The sequence below is a fragment of the Poecilia reticulata genome, linkage group LG2 (assembly GCF_000633615.1).
Source record: "Poecilia reticulata strain Guanapo linkage group LG2, Guppy_female_1.0+MT, whole genome shotgun sequence".
Lineage (NCBI taxonomy): Eukaryota > Metazoa > Chordata > Actinopteri > Cyprinodontiformes > Poeciliidae > Poecilia > Poecilia reticulata.
Window position 1 is genome coordinate 21,688,036 of NC_024332.1, and position 17,816 is coordinate 21,705,851.

At 39.4% G+C, this 17,816-nt stretch overlaps 1 protein-coding gene and 1 long non-coding RNA gene across 2 annotated transcripts in view; one reads left to right on the plus strand and one right to left on the minus strand.

The window, feature by feature from the left end:
* The window catches only part of LOC103482348 (uncharacterized), a 3,942-nt gene extending 3,771 nt beyond the window's left edge, over nt 1–171 (minus strand). Inside the window, exon 1 of the long non-coding RNA XR_536441.1 lies at nt 119–171. This is a non-coding gene — a long non-coding RNA (uncharacterized LOC103482348). The remainder of the gene's footprint in view (nt 1–118) is intronic.
* Nucleotides 1–17,816, plus strand: part of LOC103482356 (contactin-associated protein-like 5) — a 174,079-nt gene that overhangs the window by 101,401 nt on the left and 54,862 nt on the right. The window contains 3 exon segments of the mRNA XM_008438481.2: nt 2,865–2,971; nt 7,185–7,304; nt 12,328–12,528. Coding sequence (XP_008436703.2) covers nt 2,865–2,971; nt 7,185–7,304; nt 12,328–12,528 — 428 coding nt within the window.

Here is a 17,816-nt window from a genome sequence, read left to right on the forward strand (position 1 = left end):
CTAGGTTTTACAGCTCAGGACTTTCCCAGGAAGATCTAAGTCACCATCTGTACAAACATGCTTGATTAAGGAAGATTTAATTTTGTCTCCCAAGTTTCAACAAGTTTGAACACTAAACCTCTAAATATAAACTAGTAACATAAACTTATAAATATAAGAATGATAACAAACATAATAACTCTAACAAGGAGACCACTGAGGAACCCAAACACTGCTGCAAAACTAATTCTTTTGGCATTAAGCAGGTGTCTGAGTCTGGCTTTGTTTCTCATTTATCTGTCTGCACATGGCTGAATGAGCACCCTGCTGCTTCTCTCCAGTGGTGTGCAGCAGCAGTCTGTACTCACTCTCATCAGTCCGTCCTTCTTCAGGTTCTAAAGGTAAAAAGTCATTTTTTGGAATCCAGACCTTTTACCTTACTTTCATTTTTTCTTCGATTCATTCATGCATGTGTGTGAAATCCTTGAATCTCCTGTGGCAAACATTCAGGGTTGACCCGTATTTGTTCAAACTGCCGCCCTGTCGTGACAGTATATTATGAAACAGATAATTTGTGAAAAGTCGGAGCTCCTCCACCTCCTCGCTGGACCACTAACACGCTGCTTTGCGTCAGAAGCATCCGATCAGAGGCTGGAGGCTGGTCTCAGCGCTGTCGGTCAAACATTTTATTTTTATTTTTTTACAAATTTCTGACTTCACAATGAGAATATCAAATTTTTTTATCAAGAACATATGCTTTTAATCATGCCTGTAGTCATCCCTGCTTTTGCAAATTTGTCAAATTAATTAGAAAATGTCCCATTGTTTCTTGCAAATGTGTGGAATTTCTTGAAGAGTTTTGTTGACACTAATTTACTCCTCTGTGGCAACATTATTTTTTTCTTTTATCTAACTATATCCCTAATTCTGTGTTGGATCAGCAGTCTGTGTTTGCACACTAGGAACATGTTCATATAACGTTATTGTAGAGTAGCATATCAGTGACACATCTGATTGAAATGTCTAAAGAGTTTCATCCTGCAGTCGTTCCTGTGGCAGCAGCCATTTTGGATTTTAAACTGTTCCTGTAGAAGAGCTGACAGATCAAGTCAGAATCCAGATCTTCTGTTGAGTTTCTTTAGAAGTTTCCACTCACAAGTCAAAATGGAAGACACATATAACATATAATCTGCTATTTTAACACTATTGATTAAATAATATGACGTGGGAAAAAAAGGACTACCTTCTGCACACAAAGCAGGAACGTGCTTGTGTGTTGTTCACTCTGACGTCCTGATGCTTTTTGGGTCGCACTGAATTTTGAATCTAGTTTTTCAAAAATACTTTTGAAAAACATTCAAGAAAAAAAATGTAAAAAATGGTTTTACACTTTTGACAAAGTCCACTGCACCAGAAATGTTGCATCCATTTTAATCCCAGCTGCACCAGGAGGCCTCTTCAGTGATTGTGCCGTGCTCAGCAACATTCTCAAAATGGCAGCGGGTTGCATTTTAATAACAGATGCAGCCTGGTGGTCCCGGCACACAAGACCTTCAGGCTGACGAGGGATTAATCTTAAAAAATGTTAATAGTTTTTCAAACAAATGAGAGCACAAATACATTCCCGTGTGCGTGTGTGTGTGTGTGTGTATGTGTGAGCAGAGCAGCAGGCTAGCGACAGCAAAGCAGAGGCTGTTTTTTTTTTCCCTGTTGCCTCATGTCTTTGCAACCTTCTGTGCCGCTGTGAGGACATGACATGTGAGAGTGATTACATCCCTGATATTAGCTGTCATTTCTCTTCTGTGGCCTACTTAATGACCCCTGAGTGCATGAGGAAAATTAACTTTTATCAGAGCTAATCTGCGCTTCTCCAAGTCTAATTACACCTCAGTTTACAGCTAGCGTGTGCTTAAGTGTGCTGCCTACTGTAATTTTACGTCCTGTAAGGGCAGCCGCGGACATAACAACAGAAAATAGCTTGATGGTAATTAAAGCGATTGTTGCAACCCTATCCATGTTGCGGCTGGCCCACTGTGCTGCAGTTAATAGGTGAGAGATAAAGTGTATGAAATTATAGATGCATGCTTGAAAGGCTGGCAATTATGTGAAACTCAAGGAGGCTTGAGGAAGGGACTATTAATCAGAAGAGTGCCGTGTAAATTTTTCTGCGGCAAAATCCCATTAACAGGCATTCTTTGAAGGTGACAGTGATGCTTTTGTGCTCAGAGAAATCAGCTTTTTTTTTTTTTTCAAATTTCAAGGAGGCTGCGGGACCCGACACTCTTCACTCGTTTGGGATTTTTAATTTCAGCTCACAAAACATGAGTCATCAGCAAATTAACTTTTGGATATGTTCCAAGGCTCATATTCGTAGCAACAAAGAGGACAATAAAGAGGAGAATGAAATGGATTTTTCTTACCTGTCAGACAGAGTGCTTCAGTGGCCTGTGCTTCATTGTGTTGTCTGAAACAAACACCTGACAAAGTCACTTTCAGGTTAATCGTAATCAGTTAGAGCTGATCCCCCCCCAAAGCATGAAGGCTGGGTGAACAAAGATCAAAGCAAATCAGGAGGAACCTGGAGATTTTTCAATTAGGCAGCTCAAAATATGTATATAATTACCAACTAGTCTGATAATCAATTAATTACAAGCAATAAAGCCAGGTTTTCTGCTGCTGCAGTTTTAAATGTGATAATTGAAGCTTCTTTGTTTTTTTATGGCGTGCTAATTAAGATTTCTCTTCATTTTCAGGACTAATTAGGGAAAAACAAGGTCTCATTAGGATTGTATTTTTTTTGTCTTGTGCTCTGAAAGTAAAAGAGCTGTGAGTTGTGGGATTAGTTTTGGTGCATTAAAGGTGTGATGCCGCTCCTGTTTTCCCAGGTGCCTGCCCAACCTCTGCGAACACGGCGCCCGCTGCTCCCAGACGTGGAGCTCGTTCTCCTGCGACTGTTCGGGAACCGGATACTCCGGAGCCACGTGTCACAACTGTGAGCACTTTCATGTTTTCAGCACCGTCTCAAAGCCGCCATTTCACCCCCCACCCTCCCCTCTCGCTCCAGGTCTGCCTCCTCACATTCAATTCAGTGCACACATCCACCTGCCTGTCTCACCTGGAGCTTTCCTCGCTTTGTGTAGCTGAGAGGCGAAGCAGAAAGTTGTCCTGTTTCAGCTTGACATGACCTCACAATCGCTATCTGCACTCCGCTCCCCCCCCTTCCCCATCCTTAAATAGCTCCCCACTTCAGACTGGCTGTGATTGTAGGAGTTTTTCCTTCCAGGTGTCATTTTTGACGTTGCCTTGATATATGCAGTGGAGTGTTGTTGGAGAGAGTGTGGATCCCCCCTCCTCCCCTCCCTGCACCTCCATCCTCTGCCCCAGAATGTTGATATCTTGTTTGTATGCAGACAGACAGTTATGGAGGAAACATGGCAGATAAGAGCATCTGCTGCAGTAAAAATAGTTCCTTTCATCAAATTCAGCTTTTCTATCTGCAAGTCAAAGCTGCAGCCTGGAAACCAGTGTGCTTTAGACAGACCACCACTTGGTTTTTAGGGGAATGATTTATTATCAGTCTGTTGAGTCTGTCTCTTAATCCAACTGAAATCTGAAGCAGCCAGGCAGCTAACCAGGAATACATTTGTCTCCAGTGTTACGCTTCCCCTTTGCTAGGAGGCAAACAGTTGAGTTGCATTCAGAGTTCCTCCTCTTTTTTATATTTACACATGACATACATGTTTTGTGGCATTGTGAACATTTATGGACACATTATTTTAATTGCTTTAGGAGAAATCAAATCTTGTCAGTTGAATGTTCCAGAACAAATGAAACGCCTTGACTGGATGCATCCTTCACTACATGCAGATCACTTAACGCAGCTTGAGATCTGCATGTAGTGTATTTTAGAGTTGTCTAATTAGGTAGTGGTGTAACATTATCTTTTTTAGATTTTTTTTTTTTATAAATGCATAAAGCCGGYAAGTCTGAAGACATGATGTGGCAAATCATACATAAACCGCTTGATTTTAAACAAAAGTTAATGTAAACGCATCTTTATTTATCCTATTTTGAGCATGTAAAAGTAGATGAAGGGAAAAAAGCTTTTTTTTTTTCCAAACTCATCCAGATCTGGATATCTTGTGCAGCTCTACCACTAACTATTTTCGATGATGGCACCAAGGTGCTAGCCTAACCAGCCTTAGCAGTCAGTAACGTTTTTTTGATTTGCTCTCGCTCACTGAATACTTTTCTAAATAATGACTCTGCTGAGCCACCGTAGAAGTGCTTCATGCTCTCGCATGCGTCTCACCCAATCACTAAGCTGCAGAGCTCACCGGAAAATTCTAGGTGCTAAACTCCACCACACCAAAGTGGGCATCCAGGAGGTTCATATATTAGTAGTAATTTATAGCTCTTTAATACACTTCAAACTATGTGGGCTGGGAAGGCAAAAAGAATAATTTAGATTGGTCTTACCTCTTGCATTGGTTTACTGACATTAGCATGTGGTTACATTTATAGATAATGATTAACAAGATCACCAGAGTCTGAAAAAAGCAAAGGAATGTGAGGGTGGGATCTGAAAACATCGAAAAACAAATTAGTATATTGTTTTACCAGATTTTGTTTCCCAATTCTATCATGTAAATTACACAGGATGGCTGTCTGTTCTGTGTAATATCTGCCATACATTCATAGTGAACTTTTGTATTTCGAATATAAATGGTGACATAGCAAATGGTGGGAGTCAAACCACCAACCACCTTAATTAAGGGACAAATTCCTACCCGTATTAATATGGTGAAGCCCGTCTATAGGGGGGAAACAAAACTGTATATAAAACATGAGCAATACAAATGAATACAAATAACTGGTCTGCAAAAAGGCCTTTTAATTAAGTCCTTTCAGTTTCAGTTAAAAATAGTTCAAAACATAGAAAACATAGAGTCCATAACTTTGCATCAAGTTCAACAGGCAGGAATATAAAATCATTCAAATTCAAATGGGACCTTGGTTTTCACAGTGTAAATGGGCCCAAAGCTTGTGTTCTGGTGGGCATCTGGTGTGGTGGATAGCACTGAACTAATAGATTTAGCTTTCTAACAATGATTGTGTATACAAAGGTTTGAGAGTTCACAAACTTTTCAAACAGATCTGTCAGACTGAGAGAGGAAGTGAGGAAACAGGAAGTGGCATGACTTTCTGTCACTTATTCATTAACAATGCAATTTGGTAAGCAGGAGCAGCTGCTGAGTCCTGGATTACACTGGGTTAAAAAGGAATGAGGAGTTTGAGTTTGGAAAAGTTGGGAATATTGATTTGGAAACAATAAAGTTTGGAAATTAAGCTCCTAAATAACCTCACTGCTACATTCTATCATCTTCCTTAAAACCAAATGATCAAAATGTCAAAATGTGTTTTGTGTTTATATAAAACTCTTTTTTTTAAAGCTAACTATGCAGGAATAAGTTGTTTACCTCGCTTGATTTACTTTTGGCTTGTGTTTTTTCTTATTTCAGATCAACCTGTTTGGAAAATATGACGCATTGTCACAATAATGCCATTTATCACTTTAACTTAATATTTAGTAAATTGCTTTGGAATTGTATGAAAAAAAATCAGAAACATACTCAACTAAGTATTAAATTTTTCAGCAATGCTCATATGATGTTTGCGACTCTATTCACCACAAACCAGGAAGCTATGAAAAACTATATCTTGAATAAACTTGTAAACATTACATTTTTGACACCTACCTACACCTTTTGAAAATAAAATACAACATAATCTATTTAATTTGCCCCAACTATTTCTAAATATATAAATATTTGAGTGCTAGAAGTGTCACAATTGGCTAAGATGAAAACATAAAAGTAATAAATGAATGTGTGTTTTAAGTCTGTAAAATAAGCCTAGGGGTTAAATAAAGAAACCACAAATAAATTACTCTCAACATCAACACAATTTGAAAAGATTAGCTTCTGACTTTGTTACTCGGTGTTAAAATCACTGTGATTAGCTGGGAAAGCAGAAGTGTTTTTGACCCAGAGCAGACGTCTCAGTATGGAGAAGCCGTGTGAAATATGATTCTGATCTTGCCATTTTTCTTTCCCATGACCATGATAGAGGTTGTACCTAACTCTACCGTGAAACACACAGCCATTTTTTTCTGCGAGCCGAGCACTGCAGCATTGTCAGGGTCAACTAAAAACATGAATAACTCAACTGGAGGCCTAATTTTTCAGCTGGTCTGCCATGCTTACTGGCCCCATGTCTCATTGTGAGGAGCCTCTATGACTAAACTAAAAGGATCAGAGCCACAATACTTGTGTTTTACACTAAGGCTTTTTATTTAGCTTGTCCAGACAATTGATTTTCCAGCGTCATGGGGAGAGTCACATTTTAGAGTATTGAATGACCACTAATCTTCTCTTTTCGTCCTTACTTCTGAATTATTGTCGTTGTGTAATTCCCTCCTCATGTTTAGAGTTATTTGTTTGTCTTAAACATTTGTTCTTCTTTGCATCCACTTTAATGTATCTAGACAGTTTCAAAGTTCAACAGGTCCAAAGGTTCAGAAGCCTTTTATTGTGATTGAGCGAACAGCACAAGATTCAGAATGCAACGCAATACAATAAGCATAAAAACATGATAAAATGGAACAATTATTCTCTTTTATCACAGACCAATCTAACAGAGCACCAACCAAAGCTGAAAGAAAACCAAAAATATCATTAGCTTTACAAAGAAATTCTGTTTTCAAAAAAGTTCAAGGGGTCTGAATACTTTTGAAAGTCACCAATCAATCCTGATTTCATTAAAAGATAATGCGTTGGTGCTCCCTTGATTGCTGTGGATGATAGCGTCTCCTAATTAGTCATCATGTGTTTTGATAACTAGAAGTCGACGACAGTCTGTGTTCCACGGCTTCAGCCCATAAATGTGACCCGACCCCTTCACAAAAAAAAATACATTCCTGTCCTGCCTGTCAGTTCAAACCCGTGAGTTTGAAAGCAGTTTCAGCTGAAGTCGGCACCGGATCCTATAGATTGACCAGAAAGCTTCTTGAGAGCTCAGAACCCAACCAGTCGAGCGCATTGTGTAAATACAGACAGAGTTTGCGTGTTTGTGACTCATACGGTTCAGACTGAGGAGAGAGTGGGCTGATAACTATTTTTGTTCCGCTGTTCTGCTTCCTCCAGCTATTCACGAGTCGTCCTGCGAGGCCTACAAGCTGAGCGGCAGCTCCTCAGGCTTCTACTTCATCGATCCAGATGGGAGTGGTCCCCTGGGGCCCACACAGGTATACTGCAACATGACAGGTGAGATCATGGTAGCTCTCGTCTTGCTAAGTATGCATTGTTCACACGGAGAAAAGGTTAAAACAAAAAACAAAAAAACCCTGAAAGAGGGCAGGAAAGATAAGAGCATCTCCTGGTTGAAACCTGCATTTGTCTTCTGTGGATTTTATCTTTTCCTGCCATCTAAACTCTTCAGGTCGTCGTGGCTTAAAGATTAATTAAACAGCTTGTCTTGGTCTGCATCYAATAATGTAAACTTGCTTCTGTTAAAAGGGCATCTTTGTACAGTCAAGTGTTACTAAGTGTAACCATGTAGAAAAAAGGTTACAGTTGAAAGTGTGACTGAAGTGACCTTAAAACGACGCGTTATGAATCGATGTCATAAAAAACCAACTGAACTGCATTAATTACAAAGTACTTCCCTTTGAAATCTTGACTTTACCCAAAACTGTTGCTCAGGGAAAAAATAAGCACCACATCTTAGTGACAGTGTGGGTCTCCTCTGGTTTTGGTCTTTGCTTTCTTGGTTCCAAACTGCACATGGTTATTCTCTCTACGCATCAGCCTGGATTTGATAGGTTGAAAAAAAAAGGCATGTTATTTTTTATTTATGTGGAATTATTGGCAAGTCATTTGAAAAATGAACTGATTTGTGGTAATGGGACTAAAACTTGTTCAAACCTTTTTTTACCCGCGCTTGCTTTTGTTGCCCGACTGCATTCGCTGTTCTGACCTTGTGGATCCACTTCTGCTCCTAGCACTTTTAGAAGTTTGAACATTTTACTTTGTGATCCCAATCAACCAAATGATGTAATCCCTTTTATGGTCTCTGCATATATAGCATATTGTGCCTTTTTTCCCCCCATATTTTGTCTTGTTATGTCCCAGTTCAATATATTTAATTGTGATTTTATATGACAGACCAACACAAAGCAGAACAAGTGGAGATAAAATCTAGCACAGTTTTCTAAATGATTTAAAGTGTGAAATCCACGTCAGTGTAGAAAGAAATAGTTGTTTTTATCTGCATTTATCAATGCAGATAAAAAGTCATGTAAAAAGGATTTACACTCTCTTCAGGGGTTAGTTGAAATTCTTTTTCATTCATGTAACAGCAATCAAACCATTTTTATAATAGATGTGCAGGAGTTTCCAGATGTCCTCTGGCATTTTGATATTTTGTCTTTATTGATGAGCTCCATGTCTTTGAGGATGAAAGGCTCCCGTTGCCATCAGTGCAGCCTAACCTCTGCTGCCTCCACAGACTCACTTCGACTCTGGCTGTTAATAAGAAACATGTTGAAAACCTAAAAGACGAATGAAATTAATATAATCTAAAATTTTCAGGGGTATGAATAATTTGGGCCTTAACTGATGGTGCACAGCTACAGACAGACATTTTTGCCCATTGCTCTGTAACGAATGGCTGTCTCAGTCAGAATGAATGGAGAGTGAACATTATCATCTCTGGCAAAGTCTCAGATGATAAAGGAAGATGAACGTGAGCCTGGAGTCTTAAATCTTTGTCTCGAAAACAAAGTCTTACAGGAATGCCCCAACTGTAGTGTGTGGGGTTTGCAGCTAATAGTTGCAATTTAAACATTTTCTCATCTGATTTGTGGTTTTTAGAAAATAACCAAGAAACACCTGAGTGAAGTTGCCAGATGTCCTCCCAAAAAAACGTTTGTCCTGGTTTGTGCAGCAAAACTTTTTGTTTGTGCCGCTATCATTTTAAAGATTTAAAGAAATGTTTCTAGAGGTCATGAAAGGTCAACCAGCACCCCGCTCATCATAAAAGTGGGGGGCCTGGTTGACCTTTTGACCTTTAACCTTTCATTAATATCTTCAAAGCCAAAGCGCAAATGTAGTTCAAACGTTTGACACCAATTCTGTCTGATTTGAAGAAGAAGATGGGGGTGGGGGGGTGCCACCTTCACTCAGGTCAGCAAAACTCTTGGCAGCTTCTGTTATCACTGATCTTGATCAGTCTGTCAGTATAGATGGACGGTCATGGCTTGATAGATTTATAGGTTTGGCCTACTCTTTATTGAGAAGAGGTCTGTGAGATTGGCATATTGAAATATGTTGTTATAGCCTAAACCTGTTTTAAAATTCTCCCCAAGCCTCTCTCTGAGCTGTCTGCTGTCTTCCTTCATTATCACGATGCTGTCTCTTCTGATTAAAACATGAAATCCAGTTGCTAAACTGGTTAGTCGTGAAGGCAGATTGTTTCACTGGGAGTAATTGAAGGAGGTAACATCAACGGGGGATAAAATGCAAATCATTTTCTGAATTTTATCTGTGAAACTCTTGAAAACCACGTTGTTGTTTCTTCCACCTCACAATTGTTCCCTGCGTCGTGTTGGCAGAACATACAGCAGCAAGTTTGTGCTACTGCTGTCAAAAATTATGAAAAGTTTTAAGGGATATGAATACTTTTCCACATCATCTGAGCTGTGACAGATGACAGACAGGGAAGCGCCTGTCCGTGGGACACATAGGACAGAATAGTGAGTCTGGTTCTGACACTGTGGTGACATTATTCATCACTTGACTGTCACTGCTTCCCCAGCTGCTTTGTCCTCTGCAAGGTTAATGCGCTGATGATGTCATCACAGAAAGAGCATTATCACACACGTGCTTCCAGTCGTCTCCTTATGAGTCAGAATCAGCCGACAGCAGATATGCCTCAACTTGACCTCAATTAAGAAATCCATTATACATGTAAATAGCTATAAGCCAATACAACCTGATGGGAATAATTGCGAGAGGAGAGGGATTTTCTCTAACACAGAGCAAACACTGAATCCAAATAATGAAGTGGTCTGTAGTGGGAGCAGGACACAATCCGTATCGGCTTTCATCAGTCAAACTTTCCATTTGCATCCAAATTTTGGTCACAGTGAGTCAGAGAGGAATAAGTCTGCTGTCCAGGTTCTGTTCTAAAGGTTATTTTCAGGGGATTAGATGTTTGCAGATTGGGGGCAAAGAAGGTGGTCTGATTGTTGCCTGGAAACGAGTATTCATTTGCTTTTCAGTGATGTAAAGCAACAGATTTGTGAAATGTCACCATCAACAATAACAGCTCAGCCACAGCACTTCACAGACACCAAATTCTAAAAACTTTGCAGCGATTACAACACACTGAACCGTAATGATACAATGAGAAAGGTTAAAAGGAAAACAGCTGCATGTTGCTAACAGTTTGGTAGATGTTTGTTCAGGTTTGTGTGTGTGTGTGTTTTACTGCTGCAGAAAAAAGTGTGAATAAGCATCACTTGAACATAAATAAAATTAGATGTTTATATAAACTGTGCAAAAGTGCACAAAACCTTTTATTCTTCACTGGTTATACTCCCATCTGGATCAACATCCTGATGATCCAGGAGAGTTTCGGAAATAAATTCAGGCTTAAATTTCCTTGTCCTAACATTATACCTGTGTGCTAAATGTCAGAACAATGAGTGGGAGAATCCTTTTTAAACAATGTGGGAAAGTCCGGATGATGATGATGTCATGGCGTTGTAAGCCATGACATCATCTGACATCATCAGATGTTAGTTCACAACATCTGAATTAATTTCAGGCATACCAGTGAGTGTGTTCTAAGGCGCCATCAATGCTGCCTTGTGTGGCGGCAAGAAACAATTGAAGGAAGTCAGAAAAGAAATCGGGAATTGGACCGCTACTGGTGCGGTTCATCCTTTGGTGCGGTCTGCAGATGACTGAAGGAACTGTGTTTATCTTTCAGATCATTTTATGGAAATTTCAACAGCATAGGAATATTTAGTCTTTGTGTTTAGAGAGAAGGAGACAGATTCTGTGTTTTCAATTAACCATTTAGTTTAATAACAAACTATGTGTGTGAGTAAGGTGGAGCGTTCCACCAGTTCTGTCAGGAGGAATGGGCCCAAATTCCAGTAAACTGTTGTGAGAAGACATCCCAAACAGTTCACCTAAATCATGTAGTTTTAAAACATATTGTAAAAATGAATTAAAATAAAGTATGACCACTCTTTACTATGAAGAGAGTAGAAAGAATGTTGGTAATCACAGCTGATCTAAACCAGGAAATGTTTGATCTAACTCAGAGGTTCTTAACCTTTTTGACCTCAGGGCCCAATTTTTCCAGGCCAAAGCGACAGACTGTCTTCTGACTATCCGCGCTACAAATCAAACCGTCCTACCTTGTGGTAATGTGCACATGTGCACATTTTTGCTATGTTACCTGCTGCTCGTTCAGGAGATTTCTTATTCATGCATGCTACATGTGGAGGTTTTATTTCGTCCATAAAGTCGATTCAATTTATTTTAATTTAATTGCTGCTTTTACTTCATGTTTTAAGTTTACATGGCAGGCAGCTTGTGAACATATTTGTAAATGGCTTCAGTTTGCCGTCTGCAACGTCGCTACTGTATTCTGTAAACAAGAAAGTCATTGCTTGGTGTCAACCGCGTGAATCAGAAGAAAAAATATTGTTGTTATGTGGGCTATTTTTTGCTCTTTAATATATTTTAGCTTCAAAATATTKTTTTTTTATTAAACCATGCTAAGAAGACTTTATTATGTGTGATTGAAGCTGTGTATGTCTACAGTGTAATATTAGTATATCAATATCATTGCAGGTGCACAGTGACCTGCACCGCCTGGTAGACACATTTTGTCTGTGCTACATTTGAAAAAGCCTGACATGAGCAAAGCTGCTCAGTGGAGCCACTGAAAGCGTGAGAGCTAAGCAGCAAAGGGGGAAAAAAAAGTGGGGAGACAGCTTGCTCTCTCTTCAAAATAAACTTCCACAGGTAGGATGTAAGGATAAGAAATCTGCCGAGTAAGCAGTATGTGACGTTGGATCAATGTACGCATTACCACAAGGTAGGACGGATTGATGGGTAGCACAGATAGTCAGAACACACCAACTCACCACTGACCCGTCACTAGGTCTAACTGTGAGAGATGCATTGTTACATTACATTCAAATGTTTGGTTTCAGCTTTGAGAAGCGTGTGCTTGCTGCATGGTGAAAGACTCCTGTGTTTCCCACAGAAAAGAAAGTTTGGACGGTGTTGTCCCACAACAACTCGGCTCCAGTAAAAGTCCAGAACTCCTCTCCCCAGAAGCCTCACATCACGAAGTTCAGCTACAACGCATCGGCCGACCAGCTTCGTGCCATTGTGACTGGAGCGGAGCAGTGCCAACAGGAAGTGGTTTACAACTGCAGGAAGTCACGTCTCTTCAATACAAAGGGTGAGTTGATTCCTCACAGAAGCAATTTGTTCACTTTTAAATATTTGCATATCTACACTATGTGATTATTTTATAATTACATGAAATAATACATTTGATTATTTTATAATTGACACATTATTTTTTAAATTACATAATCTTTATAAATGAAGTGTGGGAGATATGTGTGTATCTCCCACACATATCTTAAGTAAAACATAGAGGCCCATATGGAGTATGATGGAAAATACACTTTAGCCTTTTCAAATATTTAAACATTGCCTTTAAAGACTAGCTGTGAAGTTGGGACACCAGAACAGTTTGTTGCACAAACATTCAGCTGAATTAATACGGAAACACGGACGTTTTGTTGCCATCTCAACTCTTTGGCTCTCAAAACTCCTGAGCAGTTGTTTCAGCAGACAGGATGTGATATTTCACAGAAGGAGGCTTGTTACGTTATGTAGCATCATCCACATCCAGGGGGTGTGTGTAGGTGCTGAAATTGATTGAGCAAGTTCTGCTTGAGCTTTAGTGGAGCTGGAGAACGCCCATGCAAATTCAGAGGACATACAGACTCCTCACAGAAATCTATTTACCTCATTTCAGTACAGGAACATGTTGATCCAGCTATTTTCATTCTCTGTCCAAGTACCTCATCACTTTAGAAGCAGAACTTACAAAATAAGTTCTATTATCACTTGGGTTAGACAGGACTTGAACTTTATATTGGATGTATAATTTGTCAAAACCAAAAACATTGAGAAAGATTCATCTATTGATACTGCCTGTTTGGTCAATGCATGGGCAAAAAGAGCCACCAGCAGCGACAACATCAATTTTGAATGTCTAGACTTTCCAACTAACCAAAAACTCAAAATCCAGTCGACCTGTAATTACATATAAAATGTATTAATAGCTGCAGAAACTGTACCATACAATATCTAAAACTAATTTTGTCCAGTCTCTGTTAGGCATGAATTTGTGTTTAGATACATAAAATGCAAAGATTAAACACTGTTCTTACCTGACTTCAGTAATAGTTATCCTTCTGAAGGAAGCTTAACTGAAGGCTAAAGCCAGCTACCCAATTTCGGCGCAAGAGAAATGTGCAACCAGAGCATGCTTTCAGTTCATTCAACATAATGCTTATGTTCGGACAAAGATAACCCAAGGTGAGTAGAAAATGAAGTTTCCAAGTGTATTAAGGGAAAAGTGTGAACAGTTAATTCCCACCTTGAGTTAGGCTTTGGCCTCACTTGCCTCTGTTAAAGTCAGTGGACAGAAACGGCTTCCAGACATGAATCCACTGCCGACCAAATGCAAGACAAAGACCAATACTACACTTGATGAAAAACATCCTGATGATCCAGGAGAGTTTCGGAAAATATTTTGTGAATATTCTGTGAGTTGATCTTTTTGGAAGGTCTACATCCCGTTACATCTGGTGTAAAATTAATACTTGATGGTAGTTTATTGACTGGCAGCTCTTCTGTTTAGGGGGACGATTACTTTTTCTCATGGTGTTGATTGGTTTGGATAGCTTTTTTTTGTCCATGTGAATAAAATTGTAATTTAAAAACTGTACTTTTTACAGTACTTACTTTATTCAGTACAGTACTGTACTTTAGACAAAAGCTTAGGCTGGTTTTGTCTGATATTAAATTGTGTTTAATAATCAAAAGTAAAAGAAGAATAAATCTGTAAGGGGAATTGCTTTGTCATGGCACTGGAGCATCTAAAAGTTGCAGGATAGCAGCTCTCAAGGACTGGTTTTAACTGCTGCCTCCCAACCCCTTTCACACACACACACACACACGCACACACACACACCTGCACGCACGCACCTGCACGCAAACACCACTGACGGTAGAGCTTTATGGAGTAGCTGTTTGGGTTCTGTTTATGGCCCTGCTCTCCTATCTGTGGTTGTAAACTGAGAGCAGTTGAATTATAAGGTCTTGCATGTTTTCCTTGCAACTTTCACTTACATAAGGAGATTATTTACATAAATATACTTAACTCACGAATATGTCACCAAGAAAATGATCCTGTCAGGGTTTGACCTAAAAGCAGAGGAGGACCTTGACTAAAATGCAAAGAAGCAATGTAACAGATCAGGACCAACCGAAGACCTCTTCTGCGTTTATATCATTTCATGCTGAAAAAAACTGCATTTTCATCTGCCAATAATATGACAAACGATGTTTCTTTTTCTGCTTTCACATTAGAGTCTCTCATTTCTTACTTTGCAATGGTGAACCCAAGAATTTCATTCAGAGACAGAAGAGTGCCACATGCAGAGCCAAAGTCAGTATCGACATCACTTCGGAGTGAAAACCATGCCTTTTTTTTTTCTCTCCAGCTATTGTGCTTTTTTCGAGTTTTCAGACAGTCTGTAGTTCACCACTGCTGGGAGTTGTTGTCTTTTCAGAGGCCCTCCCACACGCTTGTTCCCTCCTCTCGTTACATTTCAATAATATATTGAGAGGCTAGCTGCAGTCTTTTTGTACTCATTCATCTGGAACGGCGCCGGCACCTTTGCTCCCAAACATCTAAACATTTTCTCTTAAATCATAAAACATTCATGAAGTCCCAGTTTCTGCCGTCCCTGTGTGCCATGTGTATGCAAATAAACAAGTTCATTATCGCATCGAACATCAAAGGGAGATTTGAAACAGCCTATTTTACAGCTGCATGAACACTTTCAGACATAGCCTGAATTTTTAATGCTTCTCTTTGGTGGTGGAATATCTACTGTGGATAAAGTCAAGTGAACCTTTGTTCCTAACTTTTCCGAGTGTCTGGATACAAGCAAATCACCCTTTTGATGAGAAGCAGAATCTGAAACATCTTCTAATAATTTCTTGACAAAATGGCACCTTTCATGCAAATTCAAAGGAAAATGACAACAACAGCAGCTGTTCAAAAAAAAAAAAAAACCCCGTGGGATTGCAGATGTAGGCGTACGTGCCAAGAACATCTGAAGTTCACCTCTGGTTGTGGAGTTTAGCTGTAGAACACGTCTTTCCCGATTCCAGCCTTCTCTTAAACCTTCAGCGAAGTCATTTACATTCAAATCAGTCATTTTAAGCTCATTGCTCTTTGTCCTGATGCAGGAGCTACAGTAAGCTGTGTTTGCTTAGAAGTAACTGGCTTTCAACATGACAACATGAAAAAAAAGCCCACTGCCAACAGGGGATAATTGCTTCTTGTCTTGGTGTCCTCTTTCCGTGTTGCTTGTTGTTTTCACACATTTCCAGGAATAGTTTTCTTATGGTGATACGTTCCCTGATCACAGCTAGCTACATAGCGCGGCAACTGGTACACTCTAAAAATGTATTAATTAATTGTAATAATTAATTAAAAAATATATTAATTTTTTTTTTTTAATATCGTAAATAATAAGAAAAAAATAATCAGAGAACTGGACCGTTCAAGGTCGCTGTCAACCTACATTTTTATTTAGCAACTCTACACATCTTTTGATAAACTTTAAGTTACCAAGAGACATGGAGCCAAAGAAGAAGGAAGAATTGAAAAAAGTAAAAGATAAAGATCTTTTACCTTTTTCAATTCTCCCTTTTTCTTTTTGTTACTTTTTTGCTTTTCGCTTTAGATGGTGTTTCGTTCTAACCTGCTTTATGTTCTCATACGGGTTTTATTTAAGAGATTTTGTGAGTTTACAGTCAATAAACAGCCAAGTCAGTCTATGATTTTTCTTGGAAGCATGTATAACCAGAATTGTCCAATCAGTGTAGTTTTAATCTCTCTTAAAGGTTGAAAATAAATAATTTTAGTACATCATCTTAATAATTACTTACAATTTAATTAATTTGGTTGAGTGAGTTCATTTTTAAAATTTGGTGAAATTGAATGTTGTAAAGTGTCTCTTGACCTAAACACTTTAAAGAATCTTAAAGAAAATTCACCAATTGAATTGACTGATTTGTAAAAGTTTGCCTTGTTGGTGCGTTGTCTGTTGTCTGGGGGGAATGAAGGAAGTATGTTCAGAAAGCTGCTTGTAGCTACAGCATCTCTGCAGAAAACGGGGTCACGCAGCAGGAGGGTGACGTTAGTCTCACCATCCAGCAGTGCCTGTAGTACATATTTCTGAAACTAGCTATTTCTTCTGCAGATCTCTGAACATGCCCATGTTCTGAGTGTATTGCCATTTTCAAGAAGCCAAGATTCTGGTCCAGGTGAAATGAAGACGAATGCAATGTTTTGTGTGTCATTGGCTTTCCAGAATAAGAGCCTCTCTTGTGCTGCGTATTCTCGCTTTTTTGGTGCTGCAGTTGTGCTGAATGTTGATGCTGCCTGTGAGGCATTGTGCATCAGTGAAACAGGAAGACGCATTTGCTTCTTGATGAGAATAAGCTGTGTCAATATGAGCCAATTTGAGCAAGAGGTCGACCTGCCCTACAGGAACTATTGATTGTTGCCTTTTCTTGTTTGCAGACCCGTTCGGGGTTTGAATTTTGTTTGGAAGCAAACAGAAGAACATGTGTTTGCAAAGGCAGGGGTTGGGGGGTTGGAGGGTTGGGGGCTTTGTGATGCAAATGCTGCTGGTTAATCAGAGTTACTGTGGTAGCTCTAGATTTGAGTCTCTACTTTGCTTCTAATATAGACCTTGAAAAGCAACCCAAAGGGAGAGAGAGAAAATTATTTGGAGCCTCTGACTAACATGACGTGTGTATCCCTACACAAAGCTTTGCTTAATGGAGCTGTAATATCTGCAGGAGGTGGGCACTGCAGCGGGTGACACCTGGTTATGTATTGTGACATGCAGCTTAATGGGCCTCTCTCTGCTGGCTGGCCTCTTTGCAATGCAGGGTCACATTGTGTGATGGATGATTGAAGCTGGACCCTCTAACACAAGCAAGCATGATAAGTTATGATTTAATAGCACTGGTGAAGCTTCACCGTCAATTGGCTGGGAGTTGAGGGAAATGGCTCATTTGGTTAATAGATAAAATCATGGAAAGGTAGTTCAGTTTCTCATATCTGCTGAGAAATGTTTGTCTTTTTATGTGGATTCATGCTCTGTGTGTGTGTGTGCGTGTGTGTGTGTGTGTGTGTGTGTGTGTGTGTGTGTGTGTGTGCGTTGGTAAATGTGGTTTAGCAGGACATTTCGTCAGAATACACACAACACTAGCAGGACATTTTGAATTAACGGGACAGGAGCGGTGTCCTGCTAATTTTGACAAAAATCTAAAAGCGTAGAAAGGTTTCTATTGGTCTAATAACCCCAAAAATGCAAAAAAAACGAGATGTCCGGTTAATACACATAAACCTGATTTTGTGTA